Raw genomic sequence first — 20886 nt, forward strand, 5'->3', positions numbered from 1 at the left:
ATGAACCATAACCAAAGTATCCTTTACATACTAATCCCTTGGGATACGTTTCCTGAAGCAGCGAGATTTTGAGGCCTTGCACACGTCTCTCAGACTGGATCTTTTTCCCACATTCTGCTGCCTCCACTGGAGAAATTTCTCACCTCCCATCTGGATTATTGCTGAGTTGGCCTGTGGGTCCTCCCTGGATGCAGGTTTTGCTCTTCCTTGCCATCCTAATGTTGGGAGGTCATTTAATCTTAACAACTCATGTTTCTGGATGTGGAGCCCCAGGGGGATGAAGCAATGGGCCCCAAATCACATAGGGAGTGAGTAGCAGACAGGACTGGAATGGGACTCACCTGACCCTTTTTAATGTTCCACCTTCTAAAAGGCCTCAGTCCGCACATTCCCACATTTCTACCTGCTCTGGTAATAACATCGGCTTGTATGACCTACTGAATCAACCCCTTTGCTTTGTTCCCCTTGCTTTCACCCTGATGTTTCAACTAGCCACTCCTGAATGCATCCCTGATGCCAGCTTGGGCAGTCTTTGTGCCAGTCCTCCTTTCTTACATGCATGCTGCCTGGTATACAGGACAGAGGCCATATGTGTTTACAGAAAGAATGAGTGAATGAATGAATGAATGATAAAGGAGTGGCGTTTGATCTTGGTGTGGAATTGCCTAGAAATGGCCTCTCTTCTCACCATCTAGATAAACCTCATTCTCATTACAAATCCAAACTGAAGACTTCATCTTCATGGACTTCCTGGATGATTCTAGCCCTCAGCAAACCCTCCTTTCTCTTAATTCTTCTGTCTGAATAAATTCTGACTTAGCTGATTAAGTATTAAGTTCCATTCTGTCCAATACCATTTCCTAACTGCTTCATGAGAGTTAGGTACTTATAATCTTTGGAGGGCAGGCTTTCCTCTTTTTCCTTTCGTATTCTTAACAATGCCAAGAGTACAGCAAAAGAGATCTGCTGACTCCATAACTGGTTCTGAAGTTATAAATCCACAAACAAAAGGTGCCTACTTTCATAACATTTTCTTAAAAGCTTTGAAATTGTACAGCTATTAATACCCAAATGGATAGGGCTGTTAGTACTCCAAATTCCTTCAGTTCCTGCAGTGACATTTTTGTCTCTAATTGCTCTTGGTATATTTTGCCAGCAGAAACCATTTAGCCACCTCTCCTCTGCAATGGCCCCTTGTTACCTGTATGTATTTGGGAAATTGTGTAGAAACATAAACATCGATTTCTTGATCCTCTCCTTTGGGAACAACAAGCATGCTTTGGGTTTCCATATAAAAATGTTCTTGACCTCCCATATGTATTTCACCTGTTATAGGAAGGTACACAGAGTCAAGGAGGCTTTCAGATAGAACAGTTAGAATTCCCCAGCTGTTATCCCATTACTGAGAAATTCCACCAACAGTGCTATTGCTAGGACAGCAAGCTACACAGTTAAGGGCCACGAACACTTGGCTTCCATTATATCTGCAGATTTGAAGCAGAGTTTTGTATGGGTATCTGTCAGGTCTCCCAATATGGTAGGTCACAGAGTTCTAGGAAAAGGTGTGCGACATTCTAGAGTCAGTCAAAACACTATGGAAAGGAGATTTCTGGTCCAAGATGAGATGGAGTAATGCACTTCTCTTGTTTCCTTCTACTAAGTACAGCACACAACTTTATTTATTTATATGCAAAAGAAATATAAGTCTCTGAAAGGTAGAGAGAAGGCAGACCAGCTAGGAAGTTTGGGAATCCAAGGAAAGACACATGGTGAGTTTAGTGAGTTATGTTCTTTGTTGTTGCCGTTTGCTTCATATATCCCAGACTTGGTACCAGAGAAGCCAGCAATCCCAAAATATCAATAGGAAAAGACAGAAAGAAAGGCCCCAAGAAAAGCCTACTTTCTCCAGCGAAAGACCAAGAGATGGGAAGCCTAGCAAGAAAATTTTTATAAAATAATCACACTACCCAGTGAAAAAACTGCGGCCCCATCCCTATCTGCAAAAGTTGGATGGAAAAATCTAGACTTCCACCCTTGTCAGGCTATAATGAGATGCCCTAAACCTTGCATTGTGGTGGTATCACTGGAAACCACACGAGGAACCTGGACTTCCACCCTTCACCTAGCAATAACAAGGCAGAAACCCCTTTTTCCCACCAACATGGGGTCAGATGAGTTCTGGTAAAATAGAAGATTTAAATAAGATCCAGAGTCTTAAAACAGAATAGTCAAATGACCAGGATACAATTGAAAATCACTCATTATACCAAGAACTCAACTTGAATGAGAAAGACAATCAACAGATGTCAACACCAAGATGACACAGATGCTGGAATTATCTAGCAAGGATTTTAAAGCAGCCATCATAAAAATATTTCAGTGAGCATTTACATAAACACTTAAAACAAATGGAAGAATGGAAAATTTCAGCAAAGAAACAGAAGATACAAAAAGAGCCAAATGGAAATTTTAGAACTAAGAAATACAACAACCAAAATTTAAGAGGCTCAATGGAAAAAGCTCAACAACAGAATAGAGACAACAGAGGAAATAATCAGTATTCAAGAATATAGAACAACAGAAATTGCCTAACCTGAACATCAGAAAAAAAGAGACTGAAAAGACAATGAGCAGAGCTTTAGGACCCTGTGTGACTATAAAAAGACTGCACATTTGGGTCACTGACATCAAATACTTGAAGGAATAATGCCTGAAAATTTCTTAAACTTGGCAAAAGACACAAACCTACAGATTCGAGAAGCTGCGTGAATACTTGAAAATATGATAAATCCATAGAAATCCATGCCAAGACCCATCAGAGTCAAACTTCTGAAAAGTAAAAATAAGAAAATATCTTGGAAGCAGACAGAGGAAAACCCTACCTCGCCTACAGGGGGGAAGATTCTTCACAAGGCAGAGTTCTCATCAGAAACCATGGAGACTAGAGGAAAGGTACAACATCTTTCTTCAACTGCTAAATGACCTATAAACTCAGAAATCTATATCCAGCAAAAATATTCTTCAAGAATGAAAAAGAAATCAAGACATTCTTAGATGAAGGAAACTAAGAATTTGTCTTAAACAGACCTATCCTAAAATAATGGCTAAAGACAGTTTTTGAAACAGACAAGAAATGATTTTTTTTAGAGGAATCTTGGAACCTCAGGAAGGAGAGAGAACAATGGAAAGACTACAAATACAGGTAAACACAACAGACTTTCCTCCTCCTCTTGAATTTTACAAATTGCATTGAAAGCAAAATTTTAACATTGTTTCATATAGTACTCAGACTATAAAGAGGGAATTTTTAAAGACTATTACAAATGAGAGAGTAAAAGGATGTGAAGAAAGGCAAATTTCTATGCACAAACTGATAAAATGTTGCTACCAGATATATTGTAATTTATATATTATATATTATATATATGTAAAATACACCTAGAACTACCAGCAGAAAAACTAGACAAAGAGATAGACTCAAAAATACTACAGATAGATAAAAATGGAGTGCTGAAAAATGTTCAACTAAGCCATTGGAAGATAGGGGGAAAAAAATTAAACAGACAAAAAAAACCAGAATACAATTATGACCAGCCATTATGTTAGTTAGGTGAAAGGCAGAACTTTAAAAAATTAAGAATGTATCCAATAACGGTGATTTTCAGATGGTTTAAGGGAGATTCCCAAAGAAATCTTTTGTATTGGAGTCTGGATTTCCTATCTTATCCAAAATCTGAATAAAGAAAAAATATAGAAAAATGAGATGTTTCATTTATAAAATATAAAAATTAAAATGTCAAAACTCAAATCTCAATTTTATTTTTTTAAAGATTTTATTTATTTATTTGAGAGAGTGAGAGAGAGAGAGAGCACGAGCAGGGTAAGGGGCAGAGAGAGAGAGAGAGAGCAGACTCCCTGCAGAGCAGGGAGCCTGATGTGGGGCTCAATCCCGGGACTCTGGGATCATGACCTGAGCTGAAGGCAGATGCTTAACTGAGCCACCCCAGTGCCCCTCAAATCTCAATTTTAATGTAAAGTTTTATCAAAGACCGCACATTGAAAAATCCACTTGTCAGTGGGCTCAAATTCATGGTTTACCATATCAGTGTTCCCACCTATCCACTCAGAATTTATTTTGTTAAATACCTACTTCACTTAAAACATGAAAAGCTACAAACTATTAGAGCTCTTTCTGCTCACACCTGGAAAGCAGGCCAAGTTTTAGAACCTTGTTACATTGCACGGTCCATCCTGCAGCCCTCCCCCCACAGGGCCCTCCCTCTCTTCCTCTCAGGGTATTGCTCTCAACTAATTTGATCAACTAATTTGATCAGCTAATCCCCGAGATAAAATGTTATTCCACTATGGGTTTAGGAGTGATTCCTCTGGGCACATTTCCATTTTAATAAGAAGCCCTTAAAGACTGAAAAACCATTAAGATATACAGGAGTCTATCTGTATTATGCCCAGTAGGACAGGATGTGGGGAAGATAATCTTGGTTTCAAGGCTCCTAGATCTCTTGCAAATCCTGCTGCACAGATTGCCTTCTGTGCTCTCCAGTGTAAAGCCCGTTCTGGCTAACGGAATTTTAAGAGAGAAATGAGAAGTGGCATCACGTAGAGAGAGACGTTCGCCTCAGGGTTGGGAAATTAGATCAGTTTGATTCCTGCTCAATCACACGCCTCCCAGCCTCGGCTGGCTTATTTGCGAATGGGGGCTTTTAATGCCCTCCCAGTGCTATGACATCAGGGCTAGGAAGGGGCCAAATATATTTTCACACAGAATAAAAACAAACAATAATCTCACTCCCTTCAAGAACACAGTCTAAGACTTGATGTTAGTACTCCACATAGTTTATCTTTTAAATATTTGTTTTTCTTAGAGCAGCTATATTCCTGAGGGGCAAAGTGCTGTTTTGAGCAGCTATATTCCTGGGGGCAAAGTGCTGTTTTAACTATCATCTCCAGTTACCTCTCGCTGAAATAAGTGGCCAAAAATTCTTAACTCAAATGACAACTGCATTGTAAGAAAAAAAAAATACCTCACACTAGTGAGTCAAGAAGATGAAAACTTAAAAGTGGTATAAATGTCCCTTTTAAAGCATCCTGTATCACTTTCATATTTATCAGTAGGGTAAGGGGCAGGATACAAATTAAAATTCAAGTAAGAGAGAGACTGAATAAATTCCTTAACTGAATTAAATGATTAAAGAAGATGTCAAGGGAAAGAAAAACAACTGAACTCACACAAAAACACACATGGCAAGAACAGAGGCAAGAACATACTATGGTCCAAGTGGAGGAACCCCTTTAAAAATGGTTATTTCCAAGATGCTCACACCTCATCTCTTATGCTAAAAATGCTCCCTCCTTGTCTCCCAGAAAACAGCCCCATCCTTCGAGGGTTTGCCCCATCTCACTAGTCCTAAGAATCACCTGGAGCTCTGTGAAAACTCGTCAAAAGCACATTCCTGTGCTACCCTGGGTCCCCCAATTCCAGAATTCCAGAAAGCAGGCAGCTCCAGGAATCCCCCGGCAGGTCTCATAAATGGCTCCCATTGGGAGGTGCTGGGAAACACCGGGTGTGCTAAATGAGCACCTGCCAGGGTGTTAGCTCAGTAGTAGACTGTGAAATCCTGCCTAGAGAACAACAGAAACATCTCAGCCTAGGAGAAATTACTGCTCACAGTTATGGGTCTCCCTCCTATGGGCCAAGCTCTATGCCAAGCACACTTATGTTATCTCTTAGAATCTTCACAACGATTATTTTATTTATAATAATTTTAAAGCAGGGAGATGGGCCCTGCCAAGTCACACACTGATAAGACGGCGTGCCAAGGGAATACTGGAAGGGCGATGGCGCAAGGTGTCTTTTCTACAGCTTCCAGGTGACGTCATCCAGGCAGCCCGTGACCATGTTCTGGTTTAACACAGCTGTGGAGTTAAGGAACATGATGGGCTTTGAACTAAAGTGGCTGGGCTGTTGTACCTGATAGACCTCTGGCTGTACGCTCGGGGATGGTATGCCTTAGGACTCTTCTGCGCTTGGGATCAGGGTTGGAGAGAAAAATTAGGGTGACGGTAGCTTCAAACATGCACTAGACACCAACACCTGGAAATTCACCTAAAGACAGACAATGCCAGATGAGATAGTCTCTGCCCTGAGCTGTGGGACAGAAAGCCCATGCCCACCCAGCAACACATCTGGGTGAAGTAGACCTTGCATGGCGAGCGTTAAGGATGGCTCTCTAGCATGGATGAGAGCAGAGCAGAGCAGGGAAAGTGTGTGTTATTTAAGACCCATGGTACATTTTTTTTTTCTGCTATAAAGGACATGACTGAGACAAGTGGCAAAACCTGAATAAGGTCTGTTGATTAAGTAATTATATTATGTCAATGTGAATGTTCTGATTTTGATAACTCTTTAAGTAAGATAATGTTCTTGCTCTAAGGAAATACACACAGTATTTAGGGGTGAACCAACATGTAACTTACTCTCCAATGGCTCAGAAAAAATGTGTGTGTGTGTGTGTGTGTGTGTACAGAAAGAGAGAATGATTAAGCAAGTGTAGTAAAGTGTTAATAATAGGGGAATCTGAATTAAGAGTAACTTGGAGTTTCTTTAATGTTTCTGCAACTTTTCTGTAAATTTAAAATGATTTCAAAATAAAAAGTTACAAAAATTTTATTGGAAAATTCAAATCAACTATTTTCTAAGAGAGAAATTTCATTTTAATTACACATATACATGATGGAAGGAAGTCTAGAAGGAAGGGAGGGAGAAGTCAGAGAAAGGATGGAAGAGAAAGAAACATGGGCTTTGGAAATGCTAAGAAAAGCTATCAATTTGATGACCAGCTTTATCACTTGGTAGCTGTTGTATGACTGTTCAAGCTCTGCAAGCACTCTGATCCTGTTTCCCGATCTGCAGGGTGGTTATGAGCAGGAAAAGAGATAACATCATATAAAAACTGGGGCCATGATGGGGCAGGGGGTCAGTGCACAGTATAGGGGGCTGGGCCTCCCACTTCACCTCCCTGCTGTGCTCTACACACACACACACACACACGCACACACACACGCACACGCACACACATACCCCACAGAGGGAAATGCATGTGTGAATGAAGTGCCTGTTCTCGGCCGATTTCTAGGTGATTTCTGAAGGGCAAAGGTAGCATTAAACTAGACAAGCTCAGAAGCCTTCTGGGCTGCTTCCCCCTCCTCCCGTTTTTCCAGAAAGCTTTACCTTCTAGAATTTGATCAACCACTTTAAATGCTTCATCCACATTTCCATATTCCAGTTTCCTCTCTGGTTCGAAGAAGGAACTGTGCTGTATGGCTTCCTGGACAGAACAGAAAAGTGAGGCTGTGTGGGCCAGAGATGCAGCCCTCTGGCCGTAGCCACCCTCAGTGGGGAATCATCTGCGTCGGGCCAACATTGCTCCTGCTCTGGAATCCCATGCTCTTCCATTCAGCACAATCCCAGGGAAGAGCTAAGAACCAGCCTTCAGAGAGACTCCTCAGAGAGCCAATACAAATGTGCCCTTGAGTCAAAAGAGAGTACGCCCAGGAAAAACCCCAGCATGTAAGGTGGTCCTGGAATGGAACTAATATTTTCCAGCAAGACTGTACTGTTCATTCTACAACCCACTGTATGAAGCCAAGGCCACACAGCACATGGGTTTAGAGCTTGGACTCTGGACCCAGTCAGCATTATGTTCCTTCTCTCCATTTACTACCTGTTTGACTGGGGGCCTAGTATTTCTTCTGCCGAGCCTCATCTGTAAACGGAGACAGAGCTGTGCACACAGCTCCAAGAGCATTGTGGTGTGGATAAAATGAAACGAGACATGTAAAAGGCTTACATGGCATGTAATAAATGCTCAGTAAGTGCTAGCCGAAGACATTCTGGTGGTAAGGATCATGGTGGACCTGCCCCCCAACCCCACGCCCCTCATTTGGGAGGACAAGCACAGCATTTATGCAGGGCAGTAGGGCAGCTGGGACTCCAGCCCCGGAGGTGAGATTCCATTACACGCCCAGTCTGGGTATGTCAAATCCACTTACACACTGGGTCCTATTGGCTTCCTCTGGGTGCCTAGTGAAGGGAGACTGCTGGGTACACATCTTCAGGGATGTAGCTACAATCATGTAGGCTGGTTTCCTTAGCTATTCAAGGAATTTATCTTGCTGTAATCCCTGCGTCCCCTGGCAAATGTGCCATCCCAGCTCCTGCCACCATTACCTACCGTGGATTATTGGCCATCCATGAAAGTCCAGCCTGTTGGCAGTTAGGAATTATCCTAACTCTGGTTCCCTCTGGCCATGAGCAGATGTTCAGACCTACCAGCATACCTTACAGGACTGATGTATTGTGATCCTGCCATTTCCCCCACTCAAAGAGTGGGTTCATTTGTTTTTACCACCAGCGGACTCAGGTTCCTTGATGAAGGGTTTGTTGTTTGCTTCTATTTCTGACTAGCTGTGTGACTGCGTGACCTATGTTCTTCTTTCCTCATCATAATAAAGACAGTAAGAGTTTTTCCTCACAGGACTGTTTTGAGCGTTTAGTGAGTTAATGTCTAAAACCTGCTTTGACCTGTAGTGAACTCTGTGTGTTAGCTATGGTCATGCTGTTGATCATGATGACTGATGGGGGATTCTGGTCAGGAGCATATTTTCCTCACCATGGTCATCAGCCTGATCCCTTGAGCCAAGAGTTTTGATAGAGTTTCCCCACTCAAACTGTTCAACATTCTAGAAAGCATTAGCTTGGTTAAACCTCAGTGCTGGTGACAGAGATATATTTATTTTTATCCTATTTAGATGGATAACACAGTTCCTTCTAGAACGAACTTATATGCCTTTCTTATTAATCTAAGATTCAGATATTCCAGGTTGAAAACAGTAGTTAGGATTTATAAATCCTATTTTTTAAAGTTTAATCGTTTTCCACTTCACTTGCTGCTTGCTTTTTGAGTGACTTTGAGACAATTTCCCGAATATTTCTTGGTCAAAAAAGTGATTAAAAAAACTGTAATGTGTACAGAGCTGGGCATATTTCCCTGCTAAAGATTTTGATTAAATCCACCCTGATCCAGTTGACTGACCTTGGAGAGCTTGAATTCTGATAAAAATGTGAGGCAGCTCTCCTCCACGTGTCAAAGTTTGGTGTTTGATGCTGGTATTCTCTGGCAAACAACTGAGGATCTGCCAGGTGGAGTGAGGGCAGGCGAGGAGAAGGGTGGCAGCTGTTTACTTGTTTGGAAATTCATCTGGCTGGCAGGTGGGGGCAGGGAAGGGAAGACATTTAGCCACCAGTACTGGGGAAAGGACTGTAAACAAAATTTTGATGAAGTATCACGTAAATACTTTCTTATGAAGAAGTAATTAAGGAATAATTTCTTAGTTAGGAGTACCTCTAAAACAAAATGCTGGGGACTGAGTGTATAAAGCAGGCAAATGCATCAGGCAACATCTGACTAAGAAGGGAAGAGAACGCTGGAATCTGGAACCGGCCAGGAAAATTGGGGAAGCTTTGTCACTCCTTGACTCCAGCTTAACTTCTGTATGTTTGTCTTCTTGACATGATTTTATTTTAATTTTAAAACACTGAGGGGCGCCTGGGTGGCTCAGTCGTTAAGCGTCTGCCTTTGGCTCAGGTCATGATCCCAGGGTCCTGGGATCGAGTCCCACATCGGGTTCCCTCCTCGGCGGGAAGCCTGCTCTCCCTCTCCCACTCCCGGGGCTTGTGTTCCTGCTCTCGCTATCTCTGTCTCTGTCAAATAAATAAATAAAATCTTAAAAATAAATAAATAAATAAAACACGGAGGACACTGTCCAGACACAAATGCTATGTTTCTAGGAATAAAGCAGCATGATAGGAAACACACCAAAGCCAAGTTCTTCTGGAGACACTAGTCTGAGCCAAGTCAGTTTCTCATTCTCTGCCGGAGGGCACGCTAGTCACCTAGAGAACAGCCGATTCATTTCGTTGTGAAGGTAATGTATTCCCAGAGTACATGGAGTCTGTCTGGGCTGAATCTAATCTATTCATGCTGCTTTCCCAACGTGCATGTTTTCATTATTTAGTAAATTATAAGAGCCAATGAAATGGATGCAGAAGCACACCCTATCATTTCATGGAGATGAATCTTATAATCTCTGTAAATCTCTAACTTCTTTCTAAAAAACAGGATAGAAAATGCAATTCTCCAATTGGTGTAAGTGGCCAAAATACCTACAGGCATCACAGGATTCTATTCCTCATACTCATTTAAGATATGCACTGAAGAATCTAAAGAGGGTCTCCAGGATTTGCTGCACAGAGCATCTTGCTGGTTCCTGCACACCCCCAAGAAAGTCCAGGTGCCGGTGAACTCAGGGTCCCGGACACCAATGCCTGCCCATGCAGCACTCCTCCCACCAGTCCCCTTCAGGGATCAGATTTCTTTTTACGTCTCCATCCCCTCCCACCCCACTGTGGCCCATACTTCAAAGAAATCTGACCCCCAGCAGTAACCAACAGGTCCGCCGTTCCTCTGGCTAATCATCCAATCAGAGACGGGTGTGTGACCTCAGGGGCCTGATAAGGCTGGATCTCAGGACTGGAGCTTGGGATGCTGGGACAGCGCTGCTCTCGCCTCCCCGGTCATGGACGAGAAGCTCCTGGCTGCCATCTTGTGACTGCAGGGGCTAAGGCATGGACTGTGGGCAGCAGAGAGGAGAGGCACAAAACCAGGTTCTGGGCCAACACTGATAGAGTCCGGGGCCAACCAAGCCCCTACGCATTGCACATCACTTGGAGTCAGACTTTCTGTCCCGTCACTGTAGGCAAAGAGCATTTTGACGGCTCCACCGGGGAAATGCGCTCTTCTGACCCCGCCCTTGAACTCATTACCTCGATTGTCAGGATCAGCGGCTGCAAATCTTGGTAGACAACCTTCACTCGCTGCGCCGCTCGCTTTGCCTGGAGCTCGGACTCCGCAATCACGGCGCAGACGAGCTGGCCCACACAGGACACCTGCAACACAGACAGGCGTCTGCCGTCAGGGAGCGCAGGCGCCAGGCCCCGCCCTTCGCCCCTCTTCCTCCTCCCGCTGGCACAGCGCCGGACACACAGTGGAGAACCGCTTCACATGCGCAGTGCGGCTGTTACAAGGGCCCTGTGAGAAGGCACGTTTGTCAGAGCTGGCCTGCTGGCCCCGGGGCTGGAGGAGGCCACTGACAAGACGTGCTCCCTGGCTGACCCTTGAGCTTGACCCAGGCTCATGGAGGCTCCTCACCCCTTCCCTGTCCTTAGAATGTACGGTTTCCACACTAGGAACTGTTTCAAGGATGGAGCCTTGAGAGAGGAAGGTGTGGTACAGACCATCTGGATGGCCCAGTTAGGGCCCCCACACGACAAACTGGCAGATGGTGCAGAGATCTACTAGTCTTGTGGCTGCCCAAGATAAGCCTCAGAAGTCCCCTTTCTTGTCCAAACCACTCCCTACCAGTCTGGAGGGGTCCGCCTCTTGGAGCGGTTTCTTTTTGCCGTGTGGGTGGGCGCCAACACCCAGGCTCCAGGGGAGCTCAGGTCTTTGTGCTGCCATCCCTGGCAGAGTGGCTGACGAGGGGCAGGGGTGACCGTCACACAGCAGACTCAGCTCCAGGCCAGCACACTGGGGCTGGGGCGGGGGCCGAGGAGAGCCAGTCACTTGGCTTGACCTGTGGCTGCCACCAGGATCAGGGCCATCCTGGGAGGAAGCTTCTGGAAAGGGAGGACCCGAAGGTCATAGCCCATCTCATCAGAGACGACGGAGGGAGAAAAGGAAAACACAACACTGCTATGAGCAAATCTCTGTCCCAAACCTTGGTGGCGCCCAGGCTCGTCAGGAAGACACAGAGCCTGTAACTAGCCAAGACATAAGCAAGCAGAGAGCATCCGCTTCATCATTTCACCTGCAGGGGGCGCAGGGGCCTAAGGAGTTCACACAGGCAGAAAACTGATGGGAACAAAAAAATAAGGCTCCAGAACGGGAAAACAGGACTAGAAGAATTCACCATGACTGCTCCGTTCTCTCTCACCTTATACCATGATCACAATTCAAATTTAATCACTCATTTTAAAACTGACTTTAAACTATTAAATCTTTTCTACGACGAGCACATAGTAGTTTTGTCATGAGAAAAAAGTGTGGTAGTAAAAAAGTTAAATCTAGCATACGTGCGTGCACGCACACCCACATCCACACACAAAAGTATGTTTGCTGGGTGTGGATGGGTGGGGACAGTGGGGAGATAAGTGAAGAGGAAAGGTGAAATGTTGACAATTGTTGAAGCTGGCTGATGGGTCTATGGAGATTCATTGTACTATTCTCTATTTTTATATATGTTTAAAAGTTCTACAGTGAAAAGATTTTTTTTAAAAGACTTTATTTATTTATTTGACAGAGAGAGACAGCGAGAGAGGGAACACAAGCAGGGGGAGTGGGAGAGGGAGAAGCAGGCTTCCCGCTGAGCAGGGAGCTCGATGCGGGGCTCGATCCCAGGACCCTGGGATCATGACCAGAGCCGAAGGCAGATGCTTAATGACTGAGCCACCCTACAGTGAAAAGATTTTTTAAAGGCCTAACTTTAAAAAGGAATTAAACTAACAAAGGCATTCACGATGGTTCCACGCTCCACTCTGCACAGATGCCTGGGTTTGCCCCCGTGACCTGGCACACAGATGTGCCCCTGAGATGTTCATCATCAACATCTGCACACCTCCCAGCGGAAGTACTATCGTGCAGCTCAGAAAGGTTTTGCTTGTTTAATTAACATTTGGCAAAGGCCATAATTCTGTCTTCCGCAAGCCCCACAAAGCCCTGCCTTGGGAGAGTTTCAACCTCCAATTTACACTCAGTCATCAAGCTTTCATTTTTATCAACTAAATCAGCCAGCAAGAGCCAGAAGTATGGACTCTGTTACAGGAGGAAGCTCTTTGGGGTCAACACTGAACTGAGAAGCCTGATTTAGGCAGAAAACCTGCTGAACACTGCCCTTGTTGCATTTTCTGAAAACTTAAATCACAATAGCCAGATCATTTTGAATCATCTGAAACCTTTAAATGGCCACAGTGCTATCATTGTTCCTCTACCCTGCTACATGAGAAGCAGTGTGAGGACTATGCAAATGAATCAGACATAGGGTCTCACTCAAGGACTTTTACTAGGTAGGGGAGATACATAAGACAAAGGAATAAATAAGTAAGCTTAATACAAAGTAGAAGTGCATTAAAGGTCCACTTCACCTTCTCTGGACTTTAAGCTCTGTGAGGGTAAGGACCACCTGGGTCTTATTCAGCTATGGTGGCCAGCCACATTAGATGCTCACTTAAAAACGCCTCTTGAATACATGGCAGTATACATGAATGAGTCAGACCGAGTTCAGAGAGGGAGACGGAATTCTCATGTTAAAGGATAAGAAAAGGGGCGCCTGGGTGGCTCAGTCGGTTAAGCTTCCAACTCTTGGTTTCGGCTCAGGTCCTGATCTCAGGGTCATGAGATTGAGCCCCACAATGAGCTCCATGCTGGGTGTGGAGTCTGCTTAAGATTCCTCTCTTTTCTCTCTCCCTCTGCCCCTTCCTCTCCAGTAGTAAGATTACTACTAGAAAATAGGAAAACACCAAGCATCTTTTATAGAGCTAGTCAACTTCTTTTCTTATGTGGAAAATGAATATATTTGAGTTCATTCACCATTAGAATATGGTGTTTCAAAGAATTATTGGAATCCTTTATGATGTGCCAAATTTGATGCCATCTTTAAGAAAACAGGCAATGCCATTAACTGAGGAAATTATTTTTGGAATAGAAAGCAAAAATGCCGTACCTCCTCTGTCCTCAGAAGTTCCTCCGGTTTGGTTAAAATGCAGAAGGAGTTTACGCCACGAAGATGTTCCTCAGTCACAATGTCCACCACGCCAGGCAGGCTGAGAGCTTCTGACAGATCAATAGACCTAGATGAAAACACACAGAGCAGGTTCTCAGAGAAGCCCCCAGCCTGAAGACCATGGAGAACATGCTTAATTGGAGAATAAGATATTCAAGTGGTCAGATACACCCAGCTCTAATAGTTCTTGCCAGACCATGGTAACAAATTCCCGGAACAATAACGCTATTACTTGAACTTGAATGAAGCTGACTTTGAGCAATGCAGGGGTTAGGGATACTGATCCCCTACACAGTTGAAAATCTGCATATAACCTTTATTCCTCCAAAACTTAACTACTAATAGCCTACTGTTGACCAGAAGCCTTATTAATAACATCAACAGTGAATGAACACATATTTTACATGTTATATATCTTATATACTGTATTTTTTTAAAATAAAGTAATCTGGAGAAAAGAAACTGTTTTCACAGTACTAGCATTAAAAAAACCCACACACAAGTGGACCTGTGCAGTTTAAACCCGTGTTGTTCAAGGGCCAACTGTATCTGGAGGGACAAATTGTAGTTAATCCTACATTTCGATCTAATTTCCCTCCCAATCTGCATTGGATATTGCCAACAAATAGCCTATCCTCTTTGTACCATTACTTATCACTTATGTGAGTTGGACGAAAAGGCAATAATTAACGTCTAATTAGGAACTTCATCACTTACACAATCTTAGCACGAGCTCTTGAACTTGTTACAAAAGACAAGAAAAGTTCCCTGTCCACCGTAGGCATGTCATCGCAGTAGATGGCTTCACCTGTGGCATGTTTAATACCAGACAGATGCATGATAGGATGGCCAACTGGGTCTTCAGGAAGCTGCTTTGAGTCTGCACTCTGTTTAATCAGTAACCAACAAATCAGTTTTTATAATCATTTTTATAATATTATGCACATCTCCCATAAGAGGGTAGCTATGCAATTTACATCCAAACCAGAACACTTTTGAAACTGAAAACAGTCACTGTTAACAATAACACCAGGACAATAAGCCTATTTCAGTAATACAGTAGGCATAGTCATGATATTGTTCTTATTTTTTTCCTTTTTCTAAATATAGAACAGAAATATGTCTAATGCAAATTCCATTTATGTAAGTAGATGAATATAAATATTTCTTCCTAAAAATGTAAAATTATATCCTCTTGTTAATGCTCCCATATTTCTTTCAATTTTATTATCAGAATTATTTTACCGTTGTATCTAAGCAATGGCATATATAACATTTTTCAGAAGAGCATGATGGTATCATGACTTTGTTTTATAAAATATTGAGGGCATGCTGTCATGCTCTGTTCCAAGTGAGGAAGTTAAGAAATAATTGGTAAAACTCGTAACTTAGACAATCCTGATAAAGAATGAAGACAAAGGGACCTGTATTTTGGGGAATTATTTACTAATGTTACTCTTTCTTAGAGACCCATGGAATAAAATGTCTTGCTACTGGTTCTCTAAACACCTTAAATATGTTTCATTAACCAAAGTGGACATCAAGAAGCATGATGTCTTCCCCAGTATTTCAAATATGAGAGAGTTGTTAGCTTTCTTAGTTGGTTGGTTATCGGGAGAAGACCTGGATGTATGAAGAAAGAGGGGTTAAGGGACAGGACAGAGACCAAGCTCAGAGCCCAGCATGAAGGCTATGGCTGCTAAGGGGGCTGGTGATGAGAGTGTGGGTGGTGGAAATTCCAGGATAAAGATAACTGAAATACTTCTTCGATGCCCTCTGCTGCTCATGGGACTCAAGAAGAGTGGTCCTGGTTCACTGCCAACCTACTTGAAGGACTCAAAAAATAAATCTTTGGCTTGAGATAGACCAGAGGTTGTCTAGGCAGGGGGCAGGCCTAGAGCATCAAGAGGGCAAAGGAGAGTGGCACGTGTAATTTGAAAACATGTTCAGCATTTTTACTGCTTATTGGGAAAAAATAAAAACCTACTGTCTTCGTAATATAAATGACAGTAAAATATCAGCCAAATGTTGACTGACAGCTATATGCAGAAAGTAAAGTGATTTCTAAAATTAACTTGGTACATGAGACATGTGTGGATGCTATGAACTTACTCCTTTCTCACACAAAATTTACTGTTTTACAGTAAGATATACACTTACCCATAGGCATTTTTTTAGTGTCCATATTTAAATGTAAACTTCCATTTTGTAGTTACTAGAGCATAATGCACAACTAGAAAGCAGAAGATTATGAAGAAAAATAATTTAGGACTTGACCCAGGCACAGTTAAATAGACATTAGGCCATGAATGTAGGCAAAGAGGGAAACTGAGAGAAAATTTTACATATGGGGGTTCAGGCATGGAAGGGGAGCTGAAGCAGCTCCCACACACACCAGCCCCAGTGACACAGCTCATCACTCTGTCCTCAGGACCAAATGCTCTCCACAGGCCTTTGGTCTCTCTCCTTTGAGAAGCTGAGATGGTGATCAAGAGAAAAAAAAAATGTTACGAGGGCTCCATCAAGTAGGGTTTTTTGTGTTCCAGATGGTGAGGATCAACTCCCTCTGTAAACACCCGCAACGTGTCATGCTGGGATTCTGTGGCAGTCTCGCAACTTGAACATTTGAGTAAAAAATCACCCATATCTTTTTTTTTTTTTTTTAATCCTAAGGGATTTTTTCCATCCTGAAGAGTAAAATTCCAGGTAATTCATAAGCTTAAATATTAAGGAAACACATCCGTAAGTACCTGTGAAGGCTCTGGGAGTTTTTCACAACATAATACTTTTTATCGTCAATAATGAAACACATCATAGCATTGGAAAAAAAAAGCCTTTTGAAATCCTGCTGGGTGAGGCCTGAGAAAAGACTGAAGAAAAATCCCAAAATATATCTTATTTCTAGTCTATAATAAAAAATGCAGCTGATTATTTTAGCTGAAGATATACTTTTTTTTTTTGGTACTTAGTTGGGGTGAATCTACTGGTGAAAGAGGCTGAACCTGACTCCTTACTTCTGCTTGTTATGTGGCTGAAGGGACCACAGAGGAATGAATTTGTCTCTTCAAACTGGTGATCTCCTGAAACGGTGTCAAAATGCTTTCAAAGCAAATGAACTGATTTGGGGGGAAATGTTTGTCATGAGTGCTGAAGATGCTCTAGCAATGCAGATATTTGTGTGTGTGTAAAAAAATCACAGGAAAACAAAAAGAAAACTCATCTCTGTGGGAGATAAACTGCTTCCAAAATTCGGCCTTGCACTCTATAATAACAAGCTCCTTTTTTTGACTATCTACTGTGTGAAGATTGTCACTTTTCTTTGGATGATTTGAATGCCCATTAATTTGTTGTTGTTGTTCCTTTCGGAGGTTTATTCCATTGTGAAGGTAAGGTTAGGGTATTCATAAGCTGAAGGTTGCAGCTTCCATGTTTTGCAGAACACCAGGAAAGATCGCAGCTTTTTAAAACTTTCAATATCATCACTTTCTTTCTTTCTTTTTTTTTTTTAAGATTTTATTTATTTGACAGAGAGACAGCGAGAGAGGGAACACAAGCAGGGGGAGTGGGAGAGGGAGAAGCAGGCTTTCTGGCTAGCAGGGAGCCTGATGCGGGGCTCGATCCCAGAACCCTGGGATCATGACCTGAGCTGAAGGCAGACACTTAACGACTGAGCCACCCAGGTGCCCCAATATCATCACTTTCAATGGAGTTTGGTGTCCTTAAATTTTTGAACATCCTGAACCTAAAACCTCAAGAGATATATACCAACTGCAACGTTCATCATGACATACCATCAGCTTTTACAACTAAATCCAGCAATAGATTCAATGAACTGATGCTTTCAAAAGCCTCCTCATGTTCTTGACTGAATAAAACTCTCAAGGTAAAGTTTCTTGATAATAATTTCAAGGAAAAACACATCAAATCTTATCCAGTTTACCAACAGGATGACTTCAGGAGGTATTTTTATGATGTTGTGGTGGAAAACTCCATTTGAAAGTCATGAGGAATTCTGTTCTAATAGCTTTCATTAGGAGAGCTTGAATAGCTCTTAGAACTTAGTTTGATTCAAACTCTAAATGTAACTCACAGAAAAGATACCTGGAGAATAGAGACTGGGGAAGCAAGCTTGTTTTTTAATTTAAATTCAATTAGTCAACATATAGTACATCATTAGTCTCAGATGTAGTGTTCAACAATGTATCCGTTGCATATAGAATTGTTTATTAAAAAAAGTAAATCAGTAGCTCTTTTAAAAAACTATTACTACATTTTCACCAACCTCTGAGGGCTATGTTTGCTGCTCCTCTATAAATGAAATCAAAGCAGCCCCCCAGCCTTGATACAGAATGTGACTTTGGTTGCGCTCTGGCTTCCACAACGCCAAGGGCAGAAAGTGCATGGCAAGCTAGCCAGCTCATGCCTGTCAGTGGTACAAGGCCACAGAGCAAAACACACAAACTTCAAGATCAAAGCAGACATTTTTATAAAAACTGCCATTGCTAGTTTTATTTTTCGTCATAATTTTTCGTTGAGTTTGAAATTGTAATTAACACTAAGGAAGGCTGAGTTCACCAGAAGGGGAGCTAGAGCTTAGAAAGCTTGAGAATCACTGTAAGGTAAGTGGAGTGTCCAGGTGAAGGAGTTATAGGCCAGGCCCTTTGAATTTAAAAAAAAAATGCCACTCACCTGGTACCTGAATGTACTGCAGTGATGTCTGGAATGAAGATCTTCTAAAGCACTCTCATAATTGTCTGCAAGGCTAGGATGGTGAACAGGGTCCTGAAAGGTAGAACCGTTGTAGATATTTCAAATAGGCCCGAATGGTCTTGGTAGGGAGGCTACCATGGTTCTTAACAAGGAGCTCTACTCGGAAGTCTAACATTTAGCAAGTACTTGGCCCGCGCAGAACCCTGGGGGTAGCAACAGCTCCCTGACCAACAGGACATATGCTCTGGAAGGCCCATACCCACTACTACACATTAAGAAGCACCAACTGAATACAGATCACTGACTTGCAACATCTTTATGTTTCTTATGATCCTCTCATATGCTTTCCTAAATGATTTGAGGACTTACAAACTAGTAAAAGAATGCCTGGGTGATCACTACTATCACCAAGACAACTACAAAGCAGTCTTCCCATGTTCCTCTGAAGCACTAGGGACCTACTGAGCCCTTTTCCTGCGACAACACATTTCACAATAACCTATGGAGTGGCTGCCATCATCATCTTATAGGTGAGAGAAATGAAGCTGAATCCAAAGAGAGTCAAATGAGTGAAGGTGACCCAACAAGTGGGAGAGATGCTCTACTGAGAGGAAAGTATGTTCAACTCATGAACGTGGTCAGTTCCATTTACCATCCTCTTCAGAATCTGTGACACTTCCAGGTAGAACTTGAAGAGGAAGCTGATGATGAGAGTCCTCTTGAACTCCACCCTCCCGCCCGGAGCTGAGCCTGGAAGGGTAACTTCGTCCAGAACCAGCCTGCAAGCCGCATCCAGCATCTCTTCATTCCAGGGCCTATGGGAATCAGAGAGAAGACTCATTACCTCACAGGCTCAGCTCGTGTGTGAGACAAATAATGACAGTGGAATGCAGGGAATAAGAGTAAAAGTTCCACAGCTGGGCAACCCACGTTCAAATCACAGTCCTTCACTCTCAAGGCGTCTGGTCCAGGCCCACCACTTCCTCATCAGTAAAAGGAGAATGAGAGTAGAACTCACCTCCTGGAATGTCATGAGAAAGAAATGACAACTTGTGTTAAGTGCTTACCCCAGCAGTAGCCGACCCCTGTATCACTAGAATATTTACTGGATGCCTGGTCCTGTTGTAATCACCTTGTATGTATTCACTCATTTAATCCTATGAGGTGGGGATGATTATCGCCCTTTGACAGATAAGGAAAGGCACTGTAAGGTTAAGTAAGCTGACTTGAGATCACATAGTTAATCGGGGTTGACTGAGTTCATACTTTTAACCATTCCTCTTTGTTTACCTTTGAAATGGTAACTGATAACCTAGTAAATGCTCCAGAAATATCAGCTATTAGTATTATCTATAGAAACAAAAGTCATGTAAGCAAATGGCTTTAGCCATTTATTATAAAACAAACTCCCACAGTCTATTTTTTATTGTGGTAAATTATTTTCTCATGGTAGAAAATGCATATTTTCGAGTGTAAGCAAACCAGCCTCTTTCACTGGAAGTCTGGGCAGAGGAAATTGTTCCATATACAGACTCTGTGTCTGGGGAAGGAGAAAATTTCTGCTCACCAGGGTAACCAGGTGTGACATTCAGTGTTGATGGACAGAGATTAAAATGGCCCTGGCCAAGAGTACTTGCTCAACAAAATTCAGATTTCCATCTGGATATTATGCACAGCTAAAAAGAGAATCCTGTGTATCTTACTCCGGTCCAATTTAAAGACTCATAAAGGGGGAAAGATGGCGGAGGAGTAGGGGACCCTATTTCAGCTGGTCCCGGAATTGAGCTGGATATCTACCAGACCACTCTGAGCACCCACGAAACCAGCCTGAGATGTAAGACGATCTGGATCTCTACAAACAGAATATCGCAGGCCATTGGTTTTGAGGTAGGAAGCGGAGAGCCGTGGTTCTGCGGGCAGATATCGGAGGATAAATGGCAGCAGGAGGGTGCCTGGATGTGGGGATCCTACACCGCCGGTGAGTGACAGCCTCGCGCGCTGCGGATGGGCGCAGACTCGCAGACCGGTAGCGTCGGGAAAGGACTTTAGGGCAGCACCCAGGGTGGAGGACCAGACCGGCGGGGTCGCGCGGACGCGAACTGCAGCCTCCGAGTCGGAAGCCCAGTGCGCCAGGGTTGCGCCGGTGAACTGCAACCCCCGGGAGTGGAAACCCCAAGTGGCGGAGTCACGCACACGCGAACTGGGAGCGGCTGGCGGTTTTAGAAGCACAAAGGGCAGAGACGTGTCCCGACCTGGAGG

General features: G+C 43.1%; 1 protein-coding gene across 1 annotated transcript in view; it reads right to left on the reverse strand.

Moving 5' to 3' along the window:
- Positions 1-20886, reverse strand: part of LOC118012657 (aldehyde oxidase) — an 87769-nt gene that overhangs the window by 35463 nt on the left and 31420 nt on the right. Inside the window, exons 15-21 of the mRNA XM_035008348.1 lie at positions 19280-19442; positions 18607-18699; positions 14635-14804; positions 13858-13984; positions 10904-11026; positions 7250-7346; positions 1202-1326 (exon numbers count right to left, since the gene is read on the reverse strand). Of these exons, the coding sequence (XP_034864239.1) occupies positions 1202-1326; positions 7250-7346; positions 10904-11026; positions 13858-13984; positions 14635-14804; positions 18607-18699; positions 19280-19442 (898 nt within the window). The remainder of the gene's footprint in view (positions 1-1201; positions 1327-7249; positions 7347-10903; positions 11027-13857; positions 13985-14634; positions 14805-18606; positions 18700-19279; positions 19443-20886) is intronic.

Source organism: Mirounga leonina, unplaced genomic scaffold (genome assembly GCF_011800145.1).
Source record: "Mirounga leonina isolate KUSES-001 unplaced genomic scaffold, KU_Mleo_1.0 Mir_151, whole genome shotgun sequence".
In the NCBI taxonomy this organism is placed as follows: Eukaryota; Metazoa; Chordata; class Mammalia; order Carnivora; family Phocidae; genus Mirounga; species Mirounga leonina.